The 27,265-nt window shown below is 49.6% G+C and overlaps 2 protein-coding genes across 22 annotated transcripts in view; one reads left to right on the top strand and one right to left on the bottom strand.

Moving 5' to 3' along the window:
- LOC132527763 (uncharacterized) lies at nt 1-27,243 on the bottom strand. Its single transcript, XM_060163793.1, has 5 exons — nt 27,158-27,243; nt 26,417-26,491; nt 22,787-22,933; nt 997-1,505; nt 1-273 (listed from the first exon to the last, which is right to left on the bottom strand). The coding sequence occupies exons 1-5, from the start codon at nt 27,241-27,243 to the stop codon at nt 158-160; spliced, it is 933 nt and encodes a 310-aa protein (XP_060019776.1). The 3' UTR covers nt 1-157.
- The window catches only part of PLEKHG3 (pleckstrin homology and RhoGEF domain containing G3), a 60,869-nt gene continuing 34,454 nt past the window's right edge, over nt 851-27,265 (top strand). For 6 of the 21 annotated variants that reach the window (XR_009539092.1, XR_009539095.1, XR_009539096.1 and 3 more), the window contains exon 1: nt 22,732-22,972. The gene's annotated coding sequence lies outside the window, so the exon portion shown is untranslated. Of the gene's footprint in view, nt 1,051-5,403; nt 5,420-22,726; nt 22,973-27,265 lie in introns of those variants that run through there. The other 15 variants (XM_060141493.1, XM_060141484.1, XM_060141473.1 and 12 more) reach the window with 10 other exon arrangements.

Below are 27,265 nucleotides of genomic sequence, written 5' to 3'. Positions count from 1 at the left end.
GCTCTTGCTCAAAACGCAGCCGATCCTTATTGAGTGTCCCTGTCGCGTCCTCAGCCCCTCACTTTCCAGGTGTGCACCTTTCGATGCCCACGTGATTACAGACAGACATAAAAACAGGAGACAGGTTCTCTTCGTTTTACCAAAATGGGTCCTTTATTTACACGGGTTTCTGCCTCTTGCTTCTCCCACCTAACAGTCTCGTGGTGGACTCCCTCCAAGTTATCGGCTTCTTCATCTCTTTCTTGTCAGCTTCTCGGAGGTTTGGATTTATATCTGTAAAGGGTCACGGGAACCGAATTTCGGTGAGGAATTCAAGACGTGAGTTTCTGGCTCAGAAAAGCCGAGGTGACCTGCTCTGGTAGGATCAGGACTCCCAAGTCCGATCCCAACTAAGGACTCACTTGGAAGCCCCCTTTCCTGTCCGTACAAAGGGGGCTGTTTTGGCCGTCCGGTGACCTCTTGGGAGGCAGTGATATCAGGTCTGTGACACCACTGTGTGTTCCCCCCCACCCCCACCCCGTGCGTCTTTGTGTCTTAGCGCATTTAGGTTGCTCGGGGGCGGCTAGCGTTCGGCCGGGAGGACACCGCCGGGGCCGCGCGCTCGCCCCACCCGCGGGCGTTAATCATTAGCGGCGCGCAAGCCCCCCTCCCGCCGCCGCAGCCTTTACCCCGGGTTCCAGCTCGCAGCGCCGCGAGGTTGCCCCCGTCCCCCGCCGAGCCGCCAATCGCGGGATTCCAGTCGCTGGCCCGAGTCTCCACCCACTGGAAAAATTCCTGGTCCGCCCTCCCTGTCCCCTCCCGCGGCTGCTGCCGCTCTGCTCGGCCCCGACTTCCTGCCGGGCGCTGGAAGGCGCGCGCGGGCTGGGGTCCCCGGGGGCCGCGCTAGCAGCTGGCCGCGCCCCGGCCGCCAAGGGGCTGGCCGTGGGCGAGAGCGGCCGGCAGCCTCGGCCCCTTCCCGGAGCGACATTCAAACTCGCGCCCGCGTTGCGGCGGCACCTGGGTGGCTTCGCGCGCCGTGCGTTCTGGATCCAGCCGGGCGGCCGCTGCTCGGTGAGTGTTCGTCGGTTCTCCCCGCGTCCTCTGCGGGCGCAGCGGGCCGAGCGGCAGTGCCCGGAGTGGTTTTGAAGCTCTCGCCCTCCCGGGCACCCGCCCCAGCCCCCTGCGGGGTGAGGACTCGGCGCGGCAGAGAGGGGCCCGGGGCCGCGTGGGCTCCTCCCAGGGCGACCCTCCAGGCCGAGGGCTGGAGCGCGGGAGGCTCGTGCAAGGAGACATTTTTCTGTCCTTTAGCCCCCACCCCGGAAACGAAAGGAGCGAATGCGCCCCGTGACTCCCAAGAGGCGCAGTTTGAAACCCGGGAAGCCCTCGAGGCGGCGCCCACCCGCGCCCACTGCGCGCTCTTTTGCCCGAGGGCTGGTCCTTGCCTCGGACTGTGGGCCCGGGAGGGGTGGGCTCTTCTGGGGAAGGACCCGAGCCTCTGGTCCCGGGAGCCCAAAGGCGCCAGCAGCCTGTTCCGGGTTGGTGTCACACAGTACTCGCTCTGGGAATCTCACGCGTCCTGGAGGGATTAGAGTGGGTGCCAGCGGTGGGGTGTCGGGGAGCCGAAAGCACAGAAGCCACTGCCTGCCACTGCCTCCCTCGACCTCACCCACTCCCGAAACCGGTTTGGTTGATTTTCTCCTTATTCGCAGCCCTTTGGTTTGGAACGCTAGGAGGAGGCGTGCAAACTCGAAAATTTCAAGACGTTTTTAGGTAGCTACTTTTACTCTTTGGAGCTGCTTTTTAAAACAAAAGAAAGAACGGAGTGGGAAATGTAATGGTGGGAGGCTGGAGGGGTGTGGCCTGGGGTGGGGCGGTGTTATAGCGGCCACTGTAAGAGTTTCACCCTCGGAAGTCACTTGCCTGTCTCCTGTTCTGGGGCCCCCAGGAGGCGATCCGGATTGCATCGTCCTACAGGGAACCCTGGACAGGGGGTTCCCAGAGTCTCCTCAGCCCTGCCTCTGCACGCAGCTCAGTCACACCAACCTTGCTCAAAGAAATAATGAGGGAGAGTAATGACAGCCCCGAGGGCTCCCCACTGAGCACATTGCCGGCCTCCCTTAAGGCAAGTGCCTTTCTAGCCTCGCCTTTGCTGGACTGGGAGTGGAATCCTGAGTGACGTAGCTGGGAATGACTTCACCCTAACCATTTCCAGCAGAAAACCTAGGGAGTAAGAACCCAAAAAAGGTGTACCCCTACCCTCTGTTGTTCACCCTCTTCCCTGTGGGCCTGGGATGCCTCATCTCATCTCCTGCTGTTAATACTCCTCTGTCTCTGCTGCCTGCACTCCCTTCCCAGAAGGCTGGGCAACCCCTTAGATCCCTGGATGTCTTGCTCTGGGGATGGGACAGGGAGTCTGCGTGGGGTAAACCAAGTCCTAGAAGCAGAGGAAGTGGTTTGCTTAAGAGCTGCCTTGGGCTTTTCTACTGCGTTTTATTAGAAGTGGCACACTGGGGAGAGTGGGAAGAGCACTGGCATGGGAGCCCAGCACAGGATTTTGCCTCCGCTTTAGTCCTGGCTCTACTGTGTATGGCATCAGATTTCTAGAGTCATCTGGGCTGGAAGGCACCTCCCATGTGCCTAGGCCATTTACACATGCAGGCAGCAGAGCCCAGAGATGTGACGTGACTGGAGCCTGGCTCCTGTTGGCCAAACAGGGACCAGAACTCAGATTTCCTCGTGGTCTAATCCATGCTTTTCCCAACGTGACCTGAGCAAGTCACATACTTTTTTCTGACTCAGTTTCCACATGAGTAGAGTTGGGGACTTGCCTGCTTTTCTTCACAGAGGCTGTGGTAAGGATCAAAGGAAGCCACATACGTGGAAAGTGCTGCATAAACTCCTATACAAAATGAAGGGCTCACGGTGGCTAGGAGGGGCCCTCAAGAGCTTTACAATTTACTGGATACGTCCCATGTGTGCCACAAGGAGACGGTAGATACCAGGAGCCAATGGTGGATGTTTACACCCCTGGCCTGTAATAGCTCCAGGGTAAACATTTGCCTTACCAAATCCACAGCTCTCCCAGGGTCACTGTGTTTACCCTGGAGGTGGCCAAAGGCCATGGCCTGAGGGATGGCCAGGGCAGGAGGGGAAAAGGAGCTGTGTTCCAGATGTATGGCTTGCCCCTTCACCTCCACTCTCCTCCTCAGAACCTTGTGAAGGCTCTGGTTCCAAGTCTGGGGGTTGCTACAAGCCCAGGCTGAGCACTGACTTTGGAGGGTTAATCAGGAGATCAACTAGCTATTCCCTGTTGTGTTGAGGGTTGAGGGGACTCTGGGCATTGGGAGGGTGCTGCCTTTGCAGCTGCACTGAAGGCTGTCTTCAGCTCCTCATTTGCCCCCCTCTCCCCATCCCAGGCTGCCACTCTGGCCCAGGCCGCTGCTCAGTCCTGCCTCTCTGGCCAGCTGCATGTCCATAGGCCTTTGTTTCAGGGTTGCAAGCCCGCCCTCCCCAGCAGAAGCCCTCAGGTTGGGGCCCTGGCAGCTGGAAATCACTCCTGCCAGCAGGAAGGCTTTACTGGAGTCCACAGGGGACCTGGCAGACCTTCATTTCCTCTTGTAGGCCCCAGCTGCAGCCCCCACCTTGCCCCTGGCCAGATTCTCTCACCATCTTTTCTCATCTTTCCTCCCCTGAATGGATGGGTCATGCTCTTTCTCTTCCTACACTCACACTTCTTAGTTCTATTTTAAAGGATTCATTCATTCATTCAGCAGTTTTTTTGGCATCTACTATATATGAATGCTGGACGCAGAGGACACAGCAATGAACAAAATATACGACAGTCATTGACTTCATGGAGCTGGCTTCTGGTGGGGGGAAGCTGTCAATAAGCAAGACAGATAGTGGAAAGCAAGTTAATGATAAGCAGAGCAACATGATAGGGAGGGTGGATGTGAATTGTCACGGAGGGGGTGAGATGGCATTTTAGATGGGGTGGCCTGGGGCGCATCCCGAGGAAGGGCTATTTGATAATACCTGAAGGAGGAGTTTCCCTTCATCTCTGGTTTCCTTCCTTTTCTTTTCTTTTCTTTTTTTTTGCGGTACGCGGGCCTCTCACTGTTGTGGCCTCTCCCGTTGCGGAGCACAGGTTCCGGACGCGCAGGCTCAGCGGCCATGGCTCACGGGCCCAGCCGCTCCGCGGCATGTGGGATCTGCCCGGACCGGGGCACGAACCCGTGTCCCCTGCATCAGCAGGTGGACTCTCAACCACTGCGCCACCAGGGAAGGCCCTCTGATTTCTTTTCTTGTAACCCAGTTGAAGCAACTCACTGCAGGGCTTGACAGCTTACTAGCCCTGCGGTGCTAAACTCCTTTGAGCCTGTGTTTCTCACCAGTAAAATGGAGTTAGTCATCATACCTACCACATACGGCTTTGTGAGACTGAACAATGAGCTAACGTGTGTTAAAGGCTTAGCAGAGCCTACAGAGGTCATCAGTAAGTGATAATCTTTTATTTTGTTATTTCTCCAACCAAATTCTGCAGGGGTAGCCCAAGATATTTAATGCCATTCCTAAATGAAAAGCTTTCCGTTTGAAGAATTAGGCAAGTGGGGAATTAGAGGCAGGTGAAAATCGAAACCCTAGTTAGTGCAGACTTTCTAGTTGGTGGGGCTTTTCAGCCATATCCTAGATGCTCAGGGGTTGAGGATGTGGGCCTCCCAGGTGTGTGTGCTGCTTCCCCTGCTGACAGGGTGAACTGGGGGCAGCCCTGATTCTTCTCCCTTGCTCTGGAATTCCCCTTGCTTCCAAGCAGCCCTGGTGAATCACACCTTCGTTCCTGGCTTCTCTGTCTCACAGCTGGGAAGACTATCTGCCCCTCCCCCAACGTCCTGTAGATAAAGTACCCTCAGAGAGGGAGAGAAAGGGATGGTGAGAACGAGGGAGGGGCAGGGGAAAGCTGGGCAGATGGGTGGAGCTGTTTTAGGAGAGCCTGCAGAGGTGCAAGAGGATTCTGATGAAGGCCTAGAGGCGGCCCCAGAAAAGGTTTCAAGAAGTGTCCACCATGGACCAGAATTTGTGTCCACCATGGACCAGAGTAACAGAATGGACAGGCACTATGATGCTCAGAGTCCGGCTGGACTCTGCTCAGCTCTGCACTGCTTCCACCCAGGCATTCTGAGGAGTCTCCTCCCCTCTCTGCTGGAACCGGGCCCTTAAAGGGAGGGACCTGATCTCAAAGCCTGCGGTCAAAAGCTGCGGTGAGCGGTTTCCTGGGGGCCTGGCCCTGGCTCAGGAAGCAGGGGTGGGTGGTGGAGGGCGGGTCCTGGGGGAGTGGTCATCAGCCAGACCACTCCCTCTAAGAGCCCTGTCACCATCCAGCAGGAGCTGGACAGCCGAGCGGGCCCTGTGGTGAAGGAGCTTCCCGGTGCCTGGAAACCAGGTAAAGCTAGATATAATATGGCTTCAGAGGAAGTGGCTGGGAAGGTCCAAACAGCCTCAGGCATTTTTATGATGTTGGGTGACCTCAAGTCAGAGGGGAATGAAAACTGGGTAGGGTCAACGAGCCTGTGGTCAGAAGGAGGAGGTACATCCAGAGATGCCGGCATCCCTCTGGGTGCTGGCTGTCTGGGATAAAGGCTGGCTTTGTCAACAGGGTCTCTGCTCTGTTCTTATTTTGATTAGCAGCTCTCTGAAGGCAGGGACTCTGAGTCATCTTTGTTCCCACATTGCATGGAGAACAGTGTAAAGTGTAATCAACAGGGCATGATGGGTTTGTGCTGGGGTCCCACCCTGAGGGCAGTCTGGGCTCGGTGATCTCATCTGCTCCAGTTTTTGTTCCATGGAGTTAGAGGAAGAAGTCAGTGGTGGGGGTCAAGCCTAGCCCTTGGTGGGTTGTTGCCATCTGGGAATGCCAGCCAAGGGAGAATGGGCTTTTTATAGTTCTCTTGCTGGCCTTTGGGGAGGGAGCCCTCCTGGCTTAAGCTCAAGGAGTGGATTTTTAAGGACTCTCAAATTCTGTTTCGTGCTGAGCAGACTCTGGGCCAACCACAGGACCTGAATGAGGTACAGATGGGCACAATGGTAACTGTGCCTGTAGCCTTTTGGGAGATAGACTTGGAGGGTACTAGGGGTTGCTCTGATGGTTGCTGGAGTTTGGCTGAGACTGGAGGGAGAGATGCTACAGGAGTGAAGTCTATTTCACTATGGTAATGGGATCTCGGGAGGGAAGATGGGTTCTACAGGTACTGGAAGCTCTTAAAAAGTCATATCCTTTACTCTCCAGGCCACAAGACTGTGTGTGTGTGTGTGTGTGTGTGTGTGTGTGTCTGTGCACATAAATCAGAGGTTCTTGACCGATAGATGTCAAGTGTTTATTGAAAGGAAAAGAGAACCAGTATTCTTGTGGTCTCTATCCTGTGCGTCGCTACATCCCCAGTGCTTGATGCATAATGGGATTCAATAAATATTTGTTGAATAAGTAAAACCCTACTGTGTGATGAGCCTTTAGGAATTAGAGAAATTTTCATGCTCTTCACAAATGTTCTAATCCTGCCTGGAAGTATCTAGGATAGAGTATAACATTCTAAGAAGTTGAACCTGTGGTCAGCTGCTCTGGCATGGGGGCAGGCAGCTCTGTATTCCTCCAGCCTGGGCAAGTGAAAGGGTGCCTGGGGTCGCTGGGACCAGTCCTGGGCCTGCTGAGAGTTTGCCCCCATGAATGTTGTGTCCAAAGTGGGTGGTAGGGTGTGCTTATAGTCTAGAATATAGTTCATCCCATAATATGTCCTATAATATCCCATAACACGTCTCCTACCCTATTCAGGACATGGCCACCCAGTAGCCTTGCTTATCTGCATGGAGCCAAGAAGGTCTCCAGATGAGCCAGGACTCAAGTTCCTGCATTTTTTTCACACCAGCTCCCTAAGACCCTGTTTAACTCTTTTTTTTAAAAAAAAATAAATTTATTTTATTTATTTATTTTTGACTGCCTTGGATCTTTGTTGCTGAGCGCGGGCTTTCTCTAGTTGCGGTGAGTGGGGGCTACTCTTCGTTGTGGTGCGCGGGCTTCTCATTGCGGTGGCTTCTCGTTACGGAGCATGGGCGCTAGGCGCATGGGCTTCAGTACCTGTGGCGCGTGGGCTCAGTAGTTGTGGCGCACGGGCTTAGTTGCTCCGCGGCATGTGGGATCTTCCCGGACCAGGGCCCGAACCTGCCTTGACGGGTGGATTCTTAACCACTGTGCCGCCAGGGAAGCCCTGTTTAACTCTTATATAGGAGTTGTGTCATCCTATTTCCAAGCCCGCAACTGAAAGGAAGCAGCAAAGGAGAGTGTAAAGAGACCAGCATAGAGAGGAAAAATGACCACAGTGCAACTGAGAGTTGACACTGAGAGTGGACAGAGATCAAGACACTATGCAACGCAAGCACGAGCATAAGAGCCGGGGGTCATTTATTTAGGGGGAATGGCTTGGCACGCCTTGGCCCTTGGGGGGATCATTATTTTGATACTTGATGCTTTGCTGGTAATTGTGACCCTGAGTCATCAAGAAAAGGTTAAATGATGTTCCCTTGACTGTTTAGGAAGGCAGGGAAGGAAGCGTGTAACATGTTTTTAAAAGATGTCCCAGTCAGATAGACTAAAAGTTTTAAAAGTGTTGACTCTTAGGTAATATCACTAGTCCTCTCAACAAGGCAAAAAATAAGTGGTGGTACCCTCAACTACAGATAAGGAAACTGAGTCCACCCACACACACAAGGTTTCTGAGGTCTCTCAGCTAAGACTTGGCAGGGATGAGGTCTGAACTTCTAAATGACTCTGGAGCACGTGCACTGAACTCTACCCCAGACCGTTTGGAAACCGGGCACACTCTTGAAAACATGGCTCTTGGACAGCTCTCTCTGCAGGGGTTCCGGCTAGTCAAGGTTTTACTGTGTTACTGTGGAGCCAGGATGAGCCCAAACTTAATTCAGCTCCACCCATAGCAGACTGCCAGTTATCCTAAAGGACACTTGCCTCAGTGGAAACAAGAACGCCTTTAATACATTTACATTTTAAGCACCTGCCTGGGTGCCACACAACACTTGCTGAGGCCAGAAAATGATAGGGAGGAGCTGCAATTTCAAAAATCCCAGGCCTCTTTCCGTCAGGAGCTTTTGTTCCTTTGTTTTGGTTCTGGACGCTGCTGAAAGATGCTGTGCTGTGCAGTCTCGGTGCTGGTTGTTCCAGTCTGTCTCCAGGGTGGCGGGGCCCGCCCCTGTGTAGGAACCCCTACCCCCATGTTCCCACCATCCAGATCTGGCAAATGGTAATTTTATCCTATTTACTTCTCTCATTTATTATAGAGATAGAATGTTACAGATGCAACTGAAGCTTTCTTTTTCTTCCTAATAGCTTTCTCTTCCCTCCTTTCCGCCCCAGAAGTAACATTCTCTTGAATATGGTGTTTATCATTTCTATGAATGTTTTTATACTTTTTACTGTTGTCTCTAAGTAATTTATAGTTTCATGTTGTTTTAATTTTGACTTGTATAGCATCATGTTGAATGAACATTGTTGTCTAGATTTACCCATGTTGAAATATTTAAATCTAGTTTATTCGGTGAACTGTTATATGGTTTCTATTGCATATTACAGTTCCCTTATGGACAGACATTTAGGTTGATTCCGTTTTCTCACCTCTCTGAGTAATAACTGTATTTATCATCCATGTGCCAGTCTTCTCTACCATATGTATCAGTGGTGGGATTACTGGGTTATAAACTTTGCTTTTCAAGATAACGGTCAAATAATGTCCCTGAGTGATTTGTAACCAATTATGTTCTTACCAGAAACATGAGAGCCCCAGTTTCACTAATATTTGGATTGTGCCTTGCAATCTGGTAGATGTAAAATGGTATTTTAAAATTAATTTATAAATTGTTTTTTTAAATAAGCGCTTTTGATTAAAGATAGGGATGAGCACTTTTCATGTTTATTGGCTAGCCATGTTTATTATTCTGTGAGGCTTTGCCCTTTACGTTAAAAAAATAATTTTTAACCAGGTAATGTATCCATATGATTCAGACCTTGAAAGGTAATACAGTGAAAAGTCTCCAACATCTGTTCCCTTGCTCCCAGCTCCCCACCCTGTGACGTTAGAGGTTCCTGGTACTTTTTCAGAGTTTTAATTGCCATTTTCTTTTTCTTGTTGATTTTTAGGAGTTAAAAAGTATATATATATTTATGTATGCTAAATAAATGATAATAAATAATCTTTTGTAGGTTATATTCATTACATATAGCTCTGGATTGTCTTAACTTTATTAATGTCATTTTTCATAGGGAAGTTTTAATTTTAATGTTGCCAGATTTGCCAGTCTTTTGTTCATACTTTCTGCGTCTTACTCAAGAAATCTTTTCCTACTCTGATTTTACAGAAACATATTTAGTCTATTTTCTTTTTAAATTTTGCTTCCACACTTACATTTTAAATTCACCTGGAATGTATTTCTTTTATGTGACAATGGTTCTCAACTCTGGCTACATAGTAAAGCCTCATGAGGAGCTTTTTAAGAAAGTACGATGGTCTGAGCCTCATTTCAGATCAGACCAATAAAATTAAAATATCTCAGGGTGGAGCCTAGGCGTGGCTATGAAATGCCCCAGGTGACTTTTATGTCCAGCCAAGGTTGAGAACCACTCAACCCTGTAAGATGGAACTGATTTTATTTTTTCCAGAGCAATAGCCAATTTTTCCAGTACTAGTTATTGAACAGTTTATGCTTTTCCTGCTGACTTGTTACTGTTAAGATTTGATTGATAACTTTATTGAGATATAGTTCACATATCTTAAAATTCACCCATGTAGAGTGGTTTTTAGTATATATTCAGAGTTGTGCAACCACCCCCCGCTATCCCCGCATCTTTTTTTCTTTTTTTTTGGCCGGGGGGCCCTGTTGCTTGGCTTGTGGGATCCTCGTTCCCCAACCGGGGATCAAACCTGGGTGAGAGCTCGGAGTCCTAACCACTGGACCACCAGGGAATTCTCTCCACTATGTAATCTTAAACCATTTTTATTACCCCTAAAAGAAGCCCTGTATCTTTAGTAATCATTTCCTATTTCCTCCATCCCCTAGCCCCAGGCAATCACTAATCTACTTTTATCTCTCTAGATTTGCCTATTCTGGACATTTTACATAATGAGTTCATACAATATATAGTTCTGTTAGCCTTTTTCATTTAATGTAATGTTTTAGAGTCATCCGTGTCGTGGCATGTTATCAGTTTGTCATTCTTTTTTATTGCCAAATAATATTCCATTGTATGGGTATACTACATTTTGTTTATCCATTCATCAGTTGATGGACATTCTAGCTGTTTCCACTTTTTGGTATTATAAATAATGCTGCTATGAACAGTTGTGTACAACTTTTTGTACGCAGCATATAGATCCCCTAGCTTCTATATGACCTATGGGGAGATGATTATTTACAAGTTAACTTTTTGAGGAATCGCTAAATTGTTTTCCAAATAGGCTACACTATTTTACATTTTTTTTTTTTTTTTTTTTTTGCGGTATGCGGGCCTCTCACTGTTGTGGCCTCTCCCGTTGTGGAGCACAGGCTCCGAAAGTGCAGGCCCAGGGGCCATGGCTCACGGGCCCAGCCACTCTGCGGCATGTGGGATCTTCCTGGACCGGGGCACGAACCCGTGTCCCCTGCATCGGCAGGCGGACTCTCAACCACTGCGCCACCAGGGAAGCCCTATTGTACATTCTTACCAGCAATGTGCAAGGGTTGTAATTTCTCCTCATCTTCACCATTACTTGTTACTGAACATGGTTTTAATTTTAACCATCCTAGAGTGAGTAGGAAGTAGATTTAGTTGTGGTCTTGGTTTGTATTTCCCTAATGATTAATGATATTGAGCATCTTTTCTTGTGCTTATTGGCCATTTATATATGTTTTTTGGAGAAATATCTATTCAAATTTTTGCCCATTAAAAAAATTTTTTTTTATTGTTTAGTTGTAAGTGTTCTTTATATAGTCTGGTTACAAGTCTATTATCAGATTTACAAATATTTTCTCCCATTCTGTGATTTGTCTTTTCACTTTCTTTTTTCTCTCTTTTAAAAATTAAAAAAAATTGAGGTGTAATTGATATGTCATTATTGGTTTCAGGTGTACAACTTAATGATTCCATCAATATTTGTATACATTGTGAAATGATCTAGTCCACTTTCTTTATAGTGCCCTTTGAAACACAAGTTTTAAATTTTGATGAAGTCCAATTATCTATTTTTGTTTTGTTTTGTTGCTTGTGATTTTGCTATTGTATCTGAGAAACCATTGCTCACCCAACTTCACAAAAATTTACCCCTATATTTTCTTCTAAGAGTTTTATAGTTTTAGCTCTTATATTCAGGTCTATGATTCATTTTGACTTAATTTTTGTGTATGGTATGAACTAGATATCAAATTCATTCTTTTGCATGTGAATATACAGTTGTCCTAGCACCATTTGTTGAAAAGACGATTCTTTTCCTGTTGAATGGTTTTGGTACCCTTAATGAAAATCAATTGACTGTAAATGTGAGGTTTTATTTCTGTACTCTCAATTCTGTTGCATTAATCTATATGTGTATCTTTATGCCTTGGTAACTATAGCTTTGTAGTCGTTTTTGTGTGTGTGTGTGTGTGTGTGTTACGCGGACCTCTCACTGTTGTGGCCTCTCCCATTGCGGAGCACAGGCTCCGGATGCGCAGGCTCAGCGGCCATGGCTCACAGGCCCAGCCGCTCCGCAGCATGTGGGATCTTCCCGGACCGGGGCACGAACCCGTGTCCCCTGCATCGGCAGGTGGACTCTCAACCACTGCGCCACCAGGGAAGCCCTGTAGTCGGTTTTGAAATTGGGAACTGTGAGTCTTCCAACTTTGTTCTTTTTCAAGATTGTTTTTCTGGCTCCCTTGCTTTTCCATACAAATTTTATGATTAGCTTGTCAATTTCTACAAAAATACCAGCTAGAATTTTGAAAGAGATTGGATTGAGTCTGTAGATCAATTTTGCTAACTTTAAGAATGTTAAGTGTTCTGATCCATGAACATGGGATGTCCTTCCATTTATTCAGGTCTTTAGTTTCTTTCAATAGTTTCCAGTGTACAAGTCTTACACTCCTTTTGTTAAATATATTCCAAAGTTTTTAATGCTTTTGCTGATGTTATAAATGGGATTGTTTTGTTTCTTAGTTGCATCTGGGGGGTGGGGTGGGCTGTACCATGCAGTTTGCAGGATCCTAGTTCCCCAACCAGGGATTGAACCTGCTCCCTTGGCAGTGAAAGTGTGGAGTACCAACTACTGGACTGCCAGGGAACTCCCCTTAATTGCATTGTTTGGATTGTGCACTACTAGTATATAGGAGTAGAAATGATTTTTTGTGTATTGATCTTGTATCCTGCCATCTTACTGGACTCTTTCATTAGTTCTAATCATTTTGTTAGTGGATTCCTTAGGATTTGCTATATATAAGATCATGTCATTTATGAATACAGATAGTTTTACCTCTTTTTTTTCGATCTGAATGTCTTTTATTTCTTTTTCTTGCCTAGTTTTCATGGCTAGAATCCAGTACAGTGTTGAATAGAAGTATCATGAGGGGACATTCTTGTCTTATTCCTAATCTTAGGGGGAAAGCATTCCTTCTTTCTCCATTAAGATGAAACGCCTGTGCGGTTTTTTGTAGATGTTCTTTGTAAGACTGGGGATGTTCCCTTCTGTTCCTAGTTTGTGTGATGTTTTTATCATGGAAGGGTGTCAGATTTTGTCAAATATTTTTTCTGGGTCTATTGAGGTGATCAGGTAGTTTTTATATTTTATTCTATTAATATTTAAAATTATATTAATTGATTTTTGGATGTTAACCCAATCTTGCATTTCTGGGATAAATTCACATGGTCATAGTGTATACTCCTTTTTATATGTTGCTGGATTCAGTTTGTTAGTATTTTGTTGAGGATTTTTACAGCCACACTTATAAGGGATGTTGGACTGTAGCTGGGTTTTTTTCTTGTGATATCTTGTTTGGTCTTGATAACAGCCCTCATAGAATGGGTTAAGTGTCCCTTTCTCTACTGTTTTTTGGAGGAGTTTGTGAAGAATTGCTATTAATTCTTTAAATGTTTGGTAAATTCACTAGTGAAGCCATCTAGTCCTGAGCTTTTCTTTATTGGAAGTTTAAAAATTATTAATTCAGTCTCTTATTAACAGGTCTCTTCAGATTTTCTGTTTCTTCCTGAGTCAGTCATTGGCTTATGTCATTCTAAGGATTTGTCTAGGAATTTCGTCTAACTTATCTAATTCATTGGCATAGAGTTGTTCATGGTATTTCCTTATAATCCTTTAAGATGTTCTTTTTTGTCTTTGATGTTCTGTCTTTATACTACGGATGATGTGTCTAAATGTGAACTTCTTTTAAATTTAACTTAGTTGTGCTTTCAATATGAGTACAAATGTTTTATGTTCAGTTCTGGAAAATTCATATACATTCTGTCTTTGAAAATTGCCTCTCCCCTATTCTTTCCTTTTTCTTCCTATAGAACTCTATGGACCTCTGTCTCTTAATGTTTATATTTTCTTATTCTTTGCATCTACTTCAGGATAATTTCTTCAGTTTTTTTTTCCATTTCACTAATTCTTTCTTTAGCTGTATTTGATTTTCTGTTGAACGTACCTATTGGGTTTGAAATGTCAATATTGTATACAATTCCCCCGTGAAAAATCTGGGTTTGCACTGCGTGGGTCCACTTATATGTGGATCTTTTTCAATAAATATGTACTACAATACTACACAATCTGCAGCTTGTTGAATCCGCGGATGCAGAACTGTGGATACAGAGGGCTGACTGTAAAGTTATATGCGGATTTTCTACTGTGTGAGGGGTTGGTGCCCCTAAGCCCCGTGTTGTTCAAAGGTCAACTGTATTTTATTTCCATTCAGTACTTTTTCAAAGTCTTTTTCAGATTTTTCTTTTATTTCTAGCTTTTGGAGTACCAGTTTGTTCCATCTTCTGACTCGCTTGTCATGGTTTGTTTTATTGTGTGGTTTGTAATTTTTATACTGATCTCCTCTTCATTGGGTTGCAAAGAGTGGGATGCTTAAAAGCAAGGTATTTTGGAGGTCTGCACTTAGTGTGATGATGAGGTCTAGGACATATCAAATGTGTGGGTGAGTGGCTGAGGTGGGGTAGAGGAAAAGACTGGCAGAGGAACTTTGCATGTCTGGCTGCTTCCTGTCATACAGGTCTCTGCCGAAGAGTCACCTTTTCAGAGCCTTCCCAGGCCTCCCTAAATGTCTCCAGCCCCCAGTCCTACTGCCTTTCTTCTGTTTTGTCTTATCACTGTCAACGCATCTCTATTCAGAAATATATTAGCTAGTTGTCTATCTTTTGTGACCTTCCTCCATATTGGAATGTAAGCTCCATGATCGTAAGGATTTGTCTTTTTTTTTTGGCCACCCCACGTGGCATGTGGGATCCTAGTTCCCTAACCAGGAATTGAACCCATGCCCTCTGCATTGGAAGCACCAGAGTCTTAACCACTGGACCGCTGGGGAAGTCCCCAGTAAGGATTTGTCTTATTCACTGCTACGTCCCCAGCACCTGGCATGTGGTTTATACTGTCCATAAATTTGAGTGAGCTTGAGTAGTCCTGTTTTTAGATGGAAGTCATCTGAGCCCGGATGCCGCAACTTTCAGCTGGGCTGAGTATGACCAGGCAGCAGAGGTGAACAGTTTGCCTCTTCATCCCCAAACCTTTTTCTGGACCTCCACTGGAGATGTCTTCTTCTCCCATTATAAGAGCCCAGAAAATACTATCCATCCTGCGTGCTTCAGCCTTCTTCTGGCATGAGTTCCACAGCTGCTAAAATCAGTAGTAGGGATTTGAGTGCCAGAAGCCCTGGGGGAAGAAAATGCACAAAACCCTGGGAAGATCTGGTCCTTACCTTTAGGAGGCTGTGATTGAGTTAAGAAGACATCACACCAGAAAATAGGTTAGGACGCTTGCCCACTCAGTGAGTCTGCTGTGTAGATTAGCGCTCCTGCTATGAGCTTTCGGTAGAGAAGGCAATCTGCGTTCTGGCCCCTGGGTCACATGCCGTCACATAAGTGGTTTCTGGAGGGATCTATTTGCAAGTTACGAATTCCCAGGTGACTCCATTTTGGCCTCCTTCTGAGGTTGCCCCATGCTGTAGGAACTTGGTCTGAGCATCATAGTGTTACTTGTAAAAGGGCAGAAAGTGCCTGCGGGCGTGCCCGTGATGTGGGCTAAGGATGGCACCTTTCCATTCGTCTTTGGCTGTACCTCTTGGCCCCGTTGGTTTTGGGGTTGGGGAATGGTGACAAGCACTGGAATTCCAGCAAACCCTGGCTTTCCCACTTGCCTTGCTGCACAGCTTTCGGTGAGTGAGTAAATGGCTCTGCCTCATATGGTTATGGTAAGGAGAGTTCCTAGAGAATGTGTTTATTAGCACAATGCCTGCTACACCCTAATAAAATGCTAGTAGATATTATTCCAGTCCGGCACCTTGGGAGCCACTTGTGCCTCAGTTTCCTGATCTGTAAAACGGGGAAATAATACCGAATCCTTGCCTGCCGCCCCTCCCCTCTGCCCCTGGCTGTTGTAAGGGTTAATATTCTCAGGCTCTGAGGTCCTGGGGTGAGGGAGGAGCTGCATAAATGGGTTATTGTTGTGCTGCTGAATGATCTGGCTTTGTTCAAGTGTCTTCAGTATTTGACTTCCTGCAGTTAATGTCCCCTGACTTTAATTGCTATAGATATTTGCATGTCCTCAGCGGCTGGCGGCTCTCACCTGCCCGCCTGTGACCTGGGTCCTCACCCAGCCAGGGACCTGCTGAGTTGGGGTGGGAAGCTCCATTTCCTCTGTTAGGGGCCCCCCAGGAGTCAGGAATGAAAGAAATGCAGAAAGTATGACCCACACGCGCAACTGATTCTGAATAGGACGTTTATTGAAGAGGTTTTGCAGGAGGCGGCGGGCGCTTTAATTCCCAAGGCTGTTGGTGGCAGCTCTGTGCTCGCCCCAAGCCTGTTAACTGCTTGACTGCTGGTGCTTAGGGAGAATGGAGCTCCCCGGCCCCACGCGGCTCTCCTGGTGCTCGGACGGGAGCCCTTTGGAGAAAAGCGGTAGGTGCCGGGCTGGGCCAGGCCATGGGGTGTGAGTGGGGCATGACCAGGACTATCCCAACTCCAGGCCTCCAAGTCTTGCCAAACTCTTGTGAAAAATCTGGCTGGCCACAGGCTTTGGGGCAAAAGGTAAATGTCTCCCTTGGGGCTTCAGAAACTAAAGATGGGTGTAGGAGAGTTGGTCTCTTTTTAATCCTGTCCTGGCTTCTTCCAGTGGATTTGTCCATCGAGGCCCGGTAAGAGCAAGATAATCCTGTGTTCCTCTTAGAGGCGATTGCAAGTGGTTCTGCAAGGGGCTTCGGAGGGGCTTCTAATCTCTGAACACTCGGAGTTGTGTGGTGAGAGAACTGGGCTGTTCCTAGAGGGACCCAGCACGTACTGGGAAAAGCAGAGTTGATCTCCCATTTCTTCCTGAAGTTTCCTTTTCTCAGAATCCACAGAGGGTGGTTATTTTGGATAAAATCAAGGGCTGGCAGTGGAGCAGGTGAAAGGAAGTTCTTCCCCACCCACCCTGTCTTTTCCCTGGTGCCCAGGCCGGGGCAGTGCCCACCACTTGCAGAGCTCTGGGCTGCAGGAGCAGGGAGGTCAGGGGGCAGATTGCCACTCTGCTTCGGCTTGACTTTCAGCCCTGAATCAAGGCCTGGATTTTCCAGGAGCAGGACTCTGCTGCCTGGGCCATGCCACTCCATGCCATGTGTGTACCCGCTCGTCCAAGAATCTGGGGTTTGGTGACAGCTGCCCCCCCTGTCTGAAGTCTGGTCTGTGTAACCTCTCAGCTGAGGGAGAAAGCTGCTCTCCTCCCACCAGGGAACTGGTTGGATGAGTTTTCTCGGGCCTCCCTGGTTGAGGCCCCTTAGAAGGGAAGGCAGGGACCTGGGGGGGTGGGGGCAGGTGCTGTGGGGTGGAGAGGGGCCCTCTCCTCTCCCTCTCTCCTGCAGTGGGATAGGGATCCCTGGGGGACAGGGTGGTGCAGGAGGCCCTGCTCTCCAAAGGGCTGGCTGCCTTTGAGAATTGACCTTGTGTGAGACTATAAGCTCTGACTTGGAAAATCCACTTTCCTAACATGTCTGGGTCGGGTGCCAGGCTCAAGGTCAGCATCCAGGGCAAAGAGGAGGTGTTGGTTGGAGCTCTTCTCTTGCTGTTGTGCCCGAGGGCCAGGGAGGACCAGGGTGCATGACTGATGGTAGCAGTTCATTAAAAGGGGGCTGCTCACGTTTACGCACTTTTCCGGGTCTGGGTGCTCTTGCTTGGAATTGGAGACCAAGGTGCGTTTGGGGGAGCCTCCCTAATTCTCATTTGCTTGGGGAGGGAAGGTGAGACTTTGGGGAAGGGGAAAACCGTCAGGTGGTAAGCTGTACACTGACTGCTCCCCCAGGCCAGCTGGGAGCTGCTGTTCTAGAATCACAGTGGGAGATTCCCTTCTGGTTAAGCCCTGGTATCTCAGTTCCTAGACGTGGCGTTCTCCCCCTGCTTTTAGGAGCATTGCATTTATGTGTAGGTTCATATCTCCACGTTTATTGGGGGCCTCGTTTCTTCCCCCTTCACAGGGGTTGGGATAGGTGTCATACTTCTTTCTAGCATATGTTCCCTGACTGTCTCTTTCCTCCTTGAAGCTCTCTGTAAACAGTCAGCACCTTCTTGGGCCTCGGGATTCTTCATGAACACTCTGGCTGTATAGATCCCTGAGGCCATAGCCCCACCTGGCGGTCTGTACCTTTTTAGGGCAGTTTCTCACACCTTGTCGCCTGGAGTCTCGGTGGTGGTTCTTCCAGGCCTGGCCTGGGTGTGCCCTTCCCCACAGTTCCTTAGGTCTGTCCTCGGCCTGCCTTCCAGCCTCGCCACTTGCTGCCAGACGCCCCAGGTCCCTGAGTGGTCCAGGTCCTTTCGGGACTCTACCGTCCCATGCTGCCACCCTTGCACCAGATGCCCTCAGAGCTCTTCTTCACCTGGCAGAAGCTTACTCATCAGTCAAGACTCAGCTAAAACTTCACCTCCTTTAAAGCTGCCGGGTCCCCCAGGTGGCATTTGCTACTCCCGCTTCTGTCAGCGGAGTTTACGTGTACTCCTGTTTCAGCACTTGAGGCACTGCTTTGTGGATAATCTGTTGATATAACTATTTTTTAAATTATGATTTTGTTATTATTATTATTACTTTTTTTGGTACTGTGTGGCTTGTGGGATTTTAGTTCCCTGACCAGGGATTGAACCTGGGCAGTGAGAGTGCAGAGTCCTAACCACTGGACTGCCAGGAATTCCCCAGATATGACTATTTTTCCTTCTAGAATTTCTCTTCCTCAAAGACAGAGGGGCAGTGTCTTATTCCTTTCAATATCCCTAGGGCCTAGCATCATGCTTGGAAGTGTTGAGTGATTCCCAGACTGGAGGCTGTCTTGACCTCCCACATGGCTCCAACACCACCCTCTACTTCCTTTTGTTATTATTATGCGGGATCTTAATTCCCCAACCGTGGATCGAACCCGTGCCCCCTGCGGTGGAAGCACGGAGTCTTAACCACTGGACCAGCAGGGAAGTCCCTGCTTTCTTTTGTTATTGATGTGCTTGTCTCGTTTCTCCTGGTAGAATATCAGCTCTTGGGAGTGGGCTCTGTGGGTGATTCATTTCTGTGTCACCCACAAGGCTGCAATGTCCTTGTGCAAAGTAGATGCTTGAATCTATGGTTCAGTGAATTCTGAAGCTCATGACTTGGGACGGGCCAGCAGTGCTAATCCCTAAATGAGCGGTAGACCCTGTGGTACAGGTGGCTCACTGCCCTGCTCCCTGTCGTCCAGCGAGTTAGGAGCAGAGCTAGCCCTGGTTTTGAGCTGTGCTGGCTGGAGTCCCAGGGCTGTTCATACACATTCTGCTGCTTTGCCCTCTTTGATATTCCCTGTGACTTAGGAAATGGGGCTTTCCCCAGTACCTTATGTCTTTGTGACGTGCTGGCTCTCCCATATGTCCACCCTGGAGATGGACTGTGTTTTTTCTTTAAAACCCAAGGACCAGCATCCAGGATGGTTTCTACTGATCACTTCTTTGTGCTTTTGCTGCCTCGCATCACCTTCCATTCTGTTCCTCCTCAGGCCTGTTGTGCCCCATGGCTTTGTTCCCCTCCTAGCTGAACATGCCGGTCTCTACCTGTGGAACCCTGAGGAATGTGCCCTGCCTGCTACAGCAAAGGACTGTGACTCATACTTCATCCTCTGGTTTGACCTTCTGTGGGGCATAGATATCAGACTTTTTCCTTTCCAGCCTAATTGCTTTATGTTTGCCCTTATAATATCATGGTCCGAATGTATGTTGGGATCACAGATGATGGATGATTGGTGGGGTGAGTGGGGAGGGGAGGGTTAGGTCATGCTGGTTCACCAGGTTTAACCCATATCTTTACTATTGATTTGAGATGTAGGTCAACTTTTCTAGGCACACGTCAGAAAAATCTCTTGTCCTGGTGCCGTGGAGCAAATAGTAATTCATCCATCGTCCTCGTCGCTCCCATTTAGGGAGGGTTTACTGTGTGTCAGTTGTACAAATTGCTCTACTTGTATCATCTTAATCTTGGAGACCAGTGAGGTTGGTAGTACTGCTGTGCTCATTTTACAGGTGAGGAACTTGAAGCTTGGTCAGGTCAAGTGACCTGCCCAAGGCCACACACAGCCAGCAAAACGGAGGAGCTGAGGTTCAAACCACATCTGCCTGACTGCAATGCCTGTGAATCCGTTTAGTGCATTTAACCTCTGCTCTGGACTCCCACGTACTCACGTACTTGCTCATTCTCTCCTTCTCTTCTGACAACTCAGATCTAGTGGTCCCTCTGTTCCCACTTGCTTCCAGCTGAGATTCTCCAGTGCCTTTGAACCTGTTGCAAGAGTAAAATGCTGCAACTCTTGAAAGTGTGGTTCAAGCCGAGAGGACTCCAAACAAGCAGCCCCTACAGTGGGCAGAGGGGGGCAACTAGATGGCTCATTTGTAGCGTTGGGTCCCTGAATTTTGCTGATAAGGAGGGGTGGTCCTGTGAGCCTTTTTGACCTAGAGATGAGAGAGGTAGGGTCTCTGGGAACACTGGAGGTGTCTATGATTTCTAGCACAGTCTTTAGCTCCTCCATCTTCTGGGGACATTCTGTCTGTGTCGTTTTCCTTCTTAGTTACAAGTTGTGCTGGGATGGGAGCAAGCTGACCTACCCTGGCTGAGAGCAACAGCAATTTCTAATCAACGGTAATTATTCTCATTTGCCTTCGGTACGTGTTTCTGTGAAACCTCCTGGTGGACTGCTTTTCCTGGGGTATCTGTAGGGCCATTTTATTGTAATCCCTTCTCCAAACTGCAGAGTGGTCCCTTGGCCACTTTCCCCTTCTCCCAGTTTTTGTGGCTGGTCACTTAATATGTGGCATGGCAGGGCAGCTGTACCCCTGCTCCAGTCCCTCGTCTGGGGCTAGGGTACGGGACTGCTGGGGTGAACGAGCAGTCACTGCTCCTGCGTGCCTCTTGGTGGATCGGAAACTTGCTGGCAGTGACTAATGTGGAAACTCATTAGACTAGGAGGAACTGGCTCAGGTCTTGACTTTGACTACTGTTTATCTTTCACCTGACTGTGGGAGTGGTGAAGTGCTCTAGGCACAATCCCGTAGGAATTTATTGAGCATCTAGTGTGTGCATTGCCTTCTGGGGGTGAAAGAAGGCCCAGCCCACTGGGTTTTATTATCTAGTCTGGAAGGAAAACTTGCACATAAGAGCCCCCAAGGACCAGTGCTTTATGTGATACTCAGGCTCATTAGAGTTCAAAGAAGTGCATGTGTATGAGTGTCCCATGGCTGCTGTAACAAACTGCAAACTTAGTGGCTTAAAACAGCACACATTTATTATCTTACAGTTCTAGAGGTCAGACGTCAGTCTGGGCCTGCATGGCTATGTTCCTTCTGGAGGTTCCAGGGGAAAATTTGTTCTCTTGTCCTTTCCAGCTTCCTGAGGATGCCTAGATCCTTTGACTTGGGGTCCCTTTTCTCCATCTACAAAGCCAGCAGCCTAGCATCTACCAACCTCTCACTCTCTGTCCCTCTGCTTTTGCTGTCACATCAGCTTCTGACTCCTGCTGCCTCCCTCTCATAAGGACCCTTGTGATTACATCAGACCTACCCACGTAATCTAGGACAACCTTCCCCATCTCAAGATCCTTAACTTGATCACATCTGCAAAGTCTCATTTGCCATATAAGGTAACGTGCATAGGCTCCTTATATCCAGGGATTAGGATGTGCATATTCTTGGGGGAGAAGCATTATTCAGTCTGCAATAGTGTGTGTGTTGGATGGGTTGGTGATGGTTGGGGAGGCCTTTCTGAGGGAGATGATTTGACCAAATTTGTGTAGGGAGAGAATGTCTAGGACACCTTCCAGGTTTGAGAAGCAACATGAGCAGTGGTTGAGCTTGTGGGTGGTGGGGACAGTGAGGTGTGGGTGAGTGGTCCTCCCACTGAAACAAGATGCCAGGGGCTTTCCTTTCCTTCCAAGGCTAGGCCGAGGGAGTTTTTGGACTTCAGTCTGTGTGTCCAGACTCCCTCCCAGAATTCAGGTGGGAAGGCTCCATTGGCAACCAGAGCCTTTCCTTCCACCACACTTGGTGGCCCCTGCTATTCCTGGGCGGTGGCAAAAGGAATTCACGAGGGAAAATGAATTTGAGCCAGCTGGCCTGGGTTTGGGTGGCCCAGAAACCCTGGTCACACTTTGCACAGCCTCTGTGGCAGCCACGTTGCTCACATTGAACACAGTCAGTCCCTAGGGAGCCTTCCCTTGCCCTCCCTTAGGGTGCGTAGGGCCCGGGCCCCTGAGTCTCTGGGGAGGGACAGGAGGGTCAGAAGGAGAGGGGCAAAGGCCAGACCCTCTCAGGGACCCTCCCCATCCCCAGGAAAGCCTCGATGGTGTGGTGAGAGGTGTCCTCAGCTGGTATGACCTCAGCCAGCTCTACTCGCCATCTGCTGGCCGGGGGAGCCGTAGGAACAGACCCTAGAGAGCCCAGCTTCTGTGGGGACAGCGCTGGGCAGCAGTGTGTCTGGAGTGGTGCTGAGGTAGGTGTGTGTGTGTGTGTGTGTGTGTGTGTGTGTGTGTGTGTGTGTGTGTGTGTGTGTGTGTGTGTGTGTGTGTGTGTGTGTGTGTGTGTGTGTGTGTGTGTGTGTGTGTAGCACAGCGGGGCTCAGGATCTCAGGGTGAGATCTCTGTGGAAGTTCACATTGCTCCTGCCTTGTTTGTCTGGAAAAGCTGTAGCTTTTCTCTGTTGCTTCCTTCTGGTACCCTCTCTGAGCAGATCCTGACAGTGCAGTTGAGGGGTTAGGGGGAAAGTCAGAGGCCTGTGGCTGCCCCTGTTTGGAGAGCCTTTGGAATATCTAGCAGGTGTCGGTAGTTGGGAGATGAAAGAAGGTCAAGGTCAGGAAGGAGGGCCGCGCAGCGTGCAGCCCCCCGAGCAGGGAAGGACTTGGCCCGCTTGCCGGTACCTGGTGATTCCCTGGACTTTGGAGCAGCTGCCTTTGGGGGAGACCCCTCTCTCAGTCCCCGCCCACCTCCAGAGCATGTGTGGCGCTCCGCCTCTTGGGTGTGGGGCAAAGCGGGGTAGGTGAAAGGATGACGTCAGCCGCCTCCGCACCTGGACCCAGCCTCTCCGAACCAAAATGTTTTCTGGGGCGTCTCCAGGGCTCCGGCCTGCACAGCCTCCTCCCGGTCTCCTGCCTTCTCAGCCCAGTAGCCCCCGAAGGAGGGCCGGAAGGGAGTGTTGCTGAGCCCTGGGGACTCCCTAGGACCAGAGAAGCAGAGGTTCTCCGGAAGGTTCCAGGTGAGTTCCCCTCTGGGACCATTCTTTCTGAAGCTGGGGGTGGGCTCAGGGAGCAGGGTCCTACAGCCTTAGTGACAAGAGGCTTGAAGACGGAAATGGGGGCTATGGTGGGGTTTGGATCGTCATTTTTTTCTGTTGGAGGCAGGAGGCTAGGTCAGATTGGGGGCACGGTGCTGAGGCCTCGCGGGGCGGAGGAGGATGTGGGACTTGGCCCCGGTCAGCTGTGCTGGGAATCCAAGGGGCCTGCTGCAGCCTGCTTGCGTTCCTGCCCGGGGATGTTCAGGGAAGGTCCCCGTTGGTGGAGCCAATAACCTGGAGAGGTGTGGGTGGAGGAAGGGTGTGGATTAAACTTAGAAAAAGTTATTAAAGAAAAAAAAAAGGAAACTGATCTCCCTCTCCTGTGCCCCAACCCTTAAAGGTGCGTGTTTGAGCAGCTTATTGGGAAGGTCTTATCAGAAAGCAGCTTATCAGAAAGGTCCTACAGGACCCTATCAAAGAGAGCTTCCCAGGTGTGGGAGATACAGAGTTTTCTAGAAGACTGACTCACTGACTGATGATTGACTGGATTGATTTGTGTTGAAAGATGGAAGAGGTCACTGCGGAGCGATACTTAGGGAACTGGAGACTAGTGTGACGGAACGGGGTGGGCGTGGACATCTGACTGCTGTCTGTTAACTTTCTCTCGGCGCGCACTGCCCCAGCGGACAGTGTCTTCCAAGATGAGTTTGAAGACCTGAGTTCTAATCTTGTCTTTGGGGTGAATCTTACCATATGGGGTGATGCTCCGTGGAGAGGAAGGAAAGATTGCCTCCGCCCAGGAACACGTGGGCCGGTGCTTCCGCCGTCTCTGGGAGCCTGAACTACACACACAGTAATGGTTGGATTGGGCTTTTAGGACCAGAGTGCACTCACATTAGGTGTGATGTCCCTTTTCCCTCTCTGTCTAATGGTGTCTGCTAACAGTCCCACTTGGACTCTGCCGTGTCTGCTCTCACTGCCCCATTTGCTGTTCATCCCTCCCTTTCTGGGTCTCTGTGTTCTTTTCCAGCCAGAGCGAGAGCGATAGAGAGCGAGAGAGATAGAGAGCGAGAGAGAGGGGCGGGGGGAGAGAGAGCGCGCCTCATGATCCTAGGTCTCCTGGTCACTGTAGGGCTTCTCTTGTCATCCAAGCAGTTACAGTCCGATCCCTATGCCCTCGTGCTTCTTCCCCTCTCCATGACCTGTAGTCCTTTGACCTGGAATCTGTATTTTTCTACGTTGTTCCAAGGAAAGGGTAAATGGGCAAATGTCACATAGTAGGAGGTCTAGAAATAGCCTTAAGGAATCTTAAGGCTATTTAAGGCTCTCTCTCTCTCTCTCTCTCTCTTTTTTAACCTCCATTGGCCTTTGTGGGATAAGTGAAATGTCACGTTAAAAGCCCTGACTTTTATGTCTTAATATGTCCCCCGTGGCTTATGCTGAGGCAAAGCCATGGCATCCAGGGCTGTGACTAATCGTTTGCTGCGGTTCTAGCTGCTGTGAAATCCATCAGGGAGGCAGCCAGCAGCGGGCAGGGGCAGGAGAGCATGCACACTGAAGCCTGAGTGCCTGAGTCCAAATCCAGGCTCTACCGCATGCTACTTCTGTGGCCTCAGTTTCTGCATCTGTAAAATGGGGATAATAATAGTACTGACCTCATAGAAATGTTATGAGATAAAAAGGTCTTGTTATGTCTACAGCACTTGGAACATTTTTAGCTGTTAGTCATTATGCTTTCTTTTAACCCCAGGAGGATTTGGGCATGGGCACTACTTTGAAAACATGATCTTGGTTTGCAGGCAGATGTCTGTGTGCAACCAGAGAAAATTTCTCCGAATAGAAAAGATGTTTTAGTTCCTGGGCTTTTGAAGTGTGCTTATGTTGCACCCTATGGCAACGGGACCCCTAAAGAGTGACCCTCAGAAGGTACCCTTTAGAGATAAATCTCCCTGAGAGTGTGTGTGTGTGTGTGTGGGGTGTGTGGCTGTGACTAATCCTTCACTTTAAGGCCGTGACCTGACCAGCTGTGAAATCCATTAGGGACTTGGGCCTTTCCGTTTAGCATCCCCATAGGGGCTGACTGATCCCAGGTTTGATCTGGGAAAGGTTTTAGGTCGCAAGTCCCTACCCCATTGTTCTAGTTGGGATTGACAGGCCTGGGGGGCTGAGGGGGAGAAGGGGTGGAGGGGCTGCCGTGTGCCTGACAGTGCACGTGCCTTGAAGGACACCAGAGTCCCACAGGGCTGGGGCGGAGTTTGGGTCTTTGTCTCTCTTTGTGCTGAAATGACACGCCACAGGTGGGTAGAAATGACTAGCTGGTTAATCTTAAAGGCTCTTTTGAGGAGGTAGGAAAAAGCAGTGGTGCTGCATTTCCCAAGGGGCTCTCCTCTGAGATGCTCAGTTTCACCAAGATGATCCTGTTAATTAATCCTTTCATTGCACCCGGAGGGAGGGAGAACTCTGGACTGGCCCCAGTGCTGCCACTGTATCCTCATCTGCAAAATGAGAGGCTCACATAGAGTACCTCGGAGGTGACCCCGTCCCCCAGCTGAGACATGCAGTGAGAAATTGCTGTGCTTGAGAGGGTCCTTGCTGGGCTAGCGTGCATGGCAAACAGGTCTCAGTGCTCCTGATTTTAGCTCAGTAGTGGTACATTATCCACTTGCCAGATCACCTTTTAAGGCCCCTGCCCTTAGGTCACTTACAGCCTAGGGCAGGGGGTCTCACACAGAGAGTGCTACAATAGGGGTACCCCTGGGGTGCTGTAAGAGTACATAGAAGGGGCCCCCAGGTTTGGTTTCTGGGGATGTATGGGGGTGGCTTCTGAGACCCAAGGGTTGGTATAAGTGACACAGGTTGGGGGGCCGTATGGCGTGGGGTGGATGCGGAGGGAGTAATGGCCAGGCAGAGAGAACATTTGCCAAAGCCAGAGCCCAAGGGCGCTGGTACAGGTGGGGACACCGGTTCCAGGTTGGGGCACAGGCACAGAAAACCAGGGGGCAAATTCAAGGCTGCCGGAGTGATGGTACCTTCTGGACCCTTCTCATAGCTCTAGCCTGTGATCTAGTAGCTTCTGATCCTTAGAACTAGAGGTGGAAGTCTTTGGGGCAGTAGAGGTGAGAGGGACGCTCTAGAACATTTTTCCTATGGAAACAGCAATCAAGTGAACATTCTGGAAAGTGGTGTTGGTGAGCTCTGGTGCTCTGGGATGGGGCTGGAGTGTCCTTGACCTTCCCAAAGCCCACAGCCACCACCCCACCTTCACAGACTTGCTGCTCCAGGCTGGCCTGCCTGTGAGCCACACCATCTGCTTAGGGAATAAAGTCCACTTGAGGCTATGTTTGCCTCACCTGGGAACAGTTTCCTGCTTGCTGTGCTGCCCTGATCTAGATCTAGCTGTGCTGAAGGGAACTTAGGGAGACTCACCGGTGGCTCAGCCCTGGGGAATTTCCTGTGCCCCTGGAGCCAGGGTGAGTCAGGGACCTGTACAGGGGGCTGGAGCTGGGGGCAGGGGGGGTAATGTGGGTTCAGCCTTTGTATCATCTCCTCTGCCTTCTCCGTGGATATCCAGAAGGTTTCAGGTTCATGGTGAAGCCCCTGGTGGCCCCAGAGATTCTGCCATCCTGGGGAGCATCTTACCCTCTGGCGCGTCGATTGTTAAGAGCCGGATCCTTGACAGGTGGACACTTGGGAAGTGCTTTTTTTTTTTTCCCTCAGTATGCGGGCCTCTCACTGTTGTGGCCTCTCCCGTTGCGGAGCACAGGCTCCGGATGCGCAGGCTCAGCTGCCATGGCTTATGGGCCCAGCCACTCTGCAGCATGTGGGATCTTCCTGGACCGGGGCACGAACCCGTGTCCCTTGCATCGGCAAGCGGACTCTCAACCACTGCGCCACCAGGGAAGCCCCGGGAAGTGCTTTTTGACACTGTTTTGATGGTTTATGGAGCCGTTGCTCTGTGCTGGGCATCAGGCTCAGAGCTGTACATCCAGCAGGTCACTGCATCTTCGGGGGCACGGCCGAAGCTGAGGCTCTGGGAAGCTCGGTACTTTGCTAGAGCAGAGGCACTGGGCTTCGGATTCCATCACAAGGCACCCCGGACCGTTGCTCTGGCAGAGATGCCCTCTCTGCTTTTCTGGGGCCTCAGCTTTCTGAGCCCTTTATTGTTACTGGATGGGGTCCACCGTGGGAAAGACGGAGGTGGAGCGGTTGCAGTCAGGCAGGAATGTCACTTGGGCATCCTTGCAGATGCTCATACAGTCTGAAGGCAGGGGCCTC

The sequence above is a fragment of the Lagenorhynchus albirostris genome, chromosome 1 (genome assembly GCF_949774975.1).
Source record: "Lagenorhynchus albirostris chromosome 1, mLagAlb1.1, whole genome shotgun sequence".
Lineage (NCBI taxonomy): Eukaryota > Metazoa > Chordata > Mammalia > Artiodactyla > Delphinidae > Lagenorhynchus > Lagenorhynchus albirostris.
Note: the sequence above shows the minus strand (reverse complement) of the source record. Positions and strands in the feature narration are given on the sequence as shown.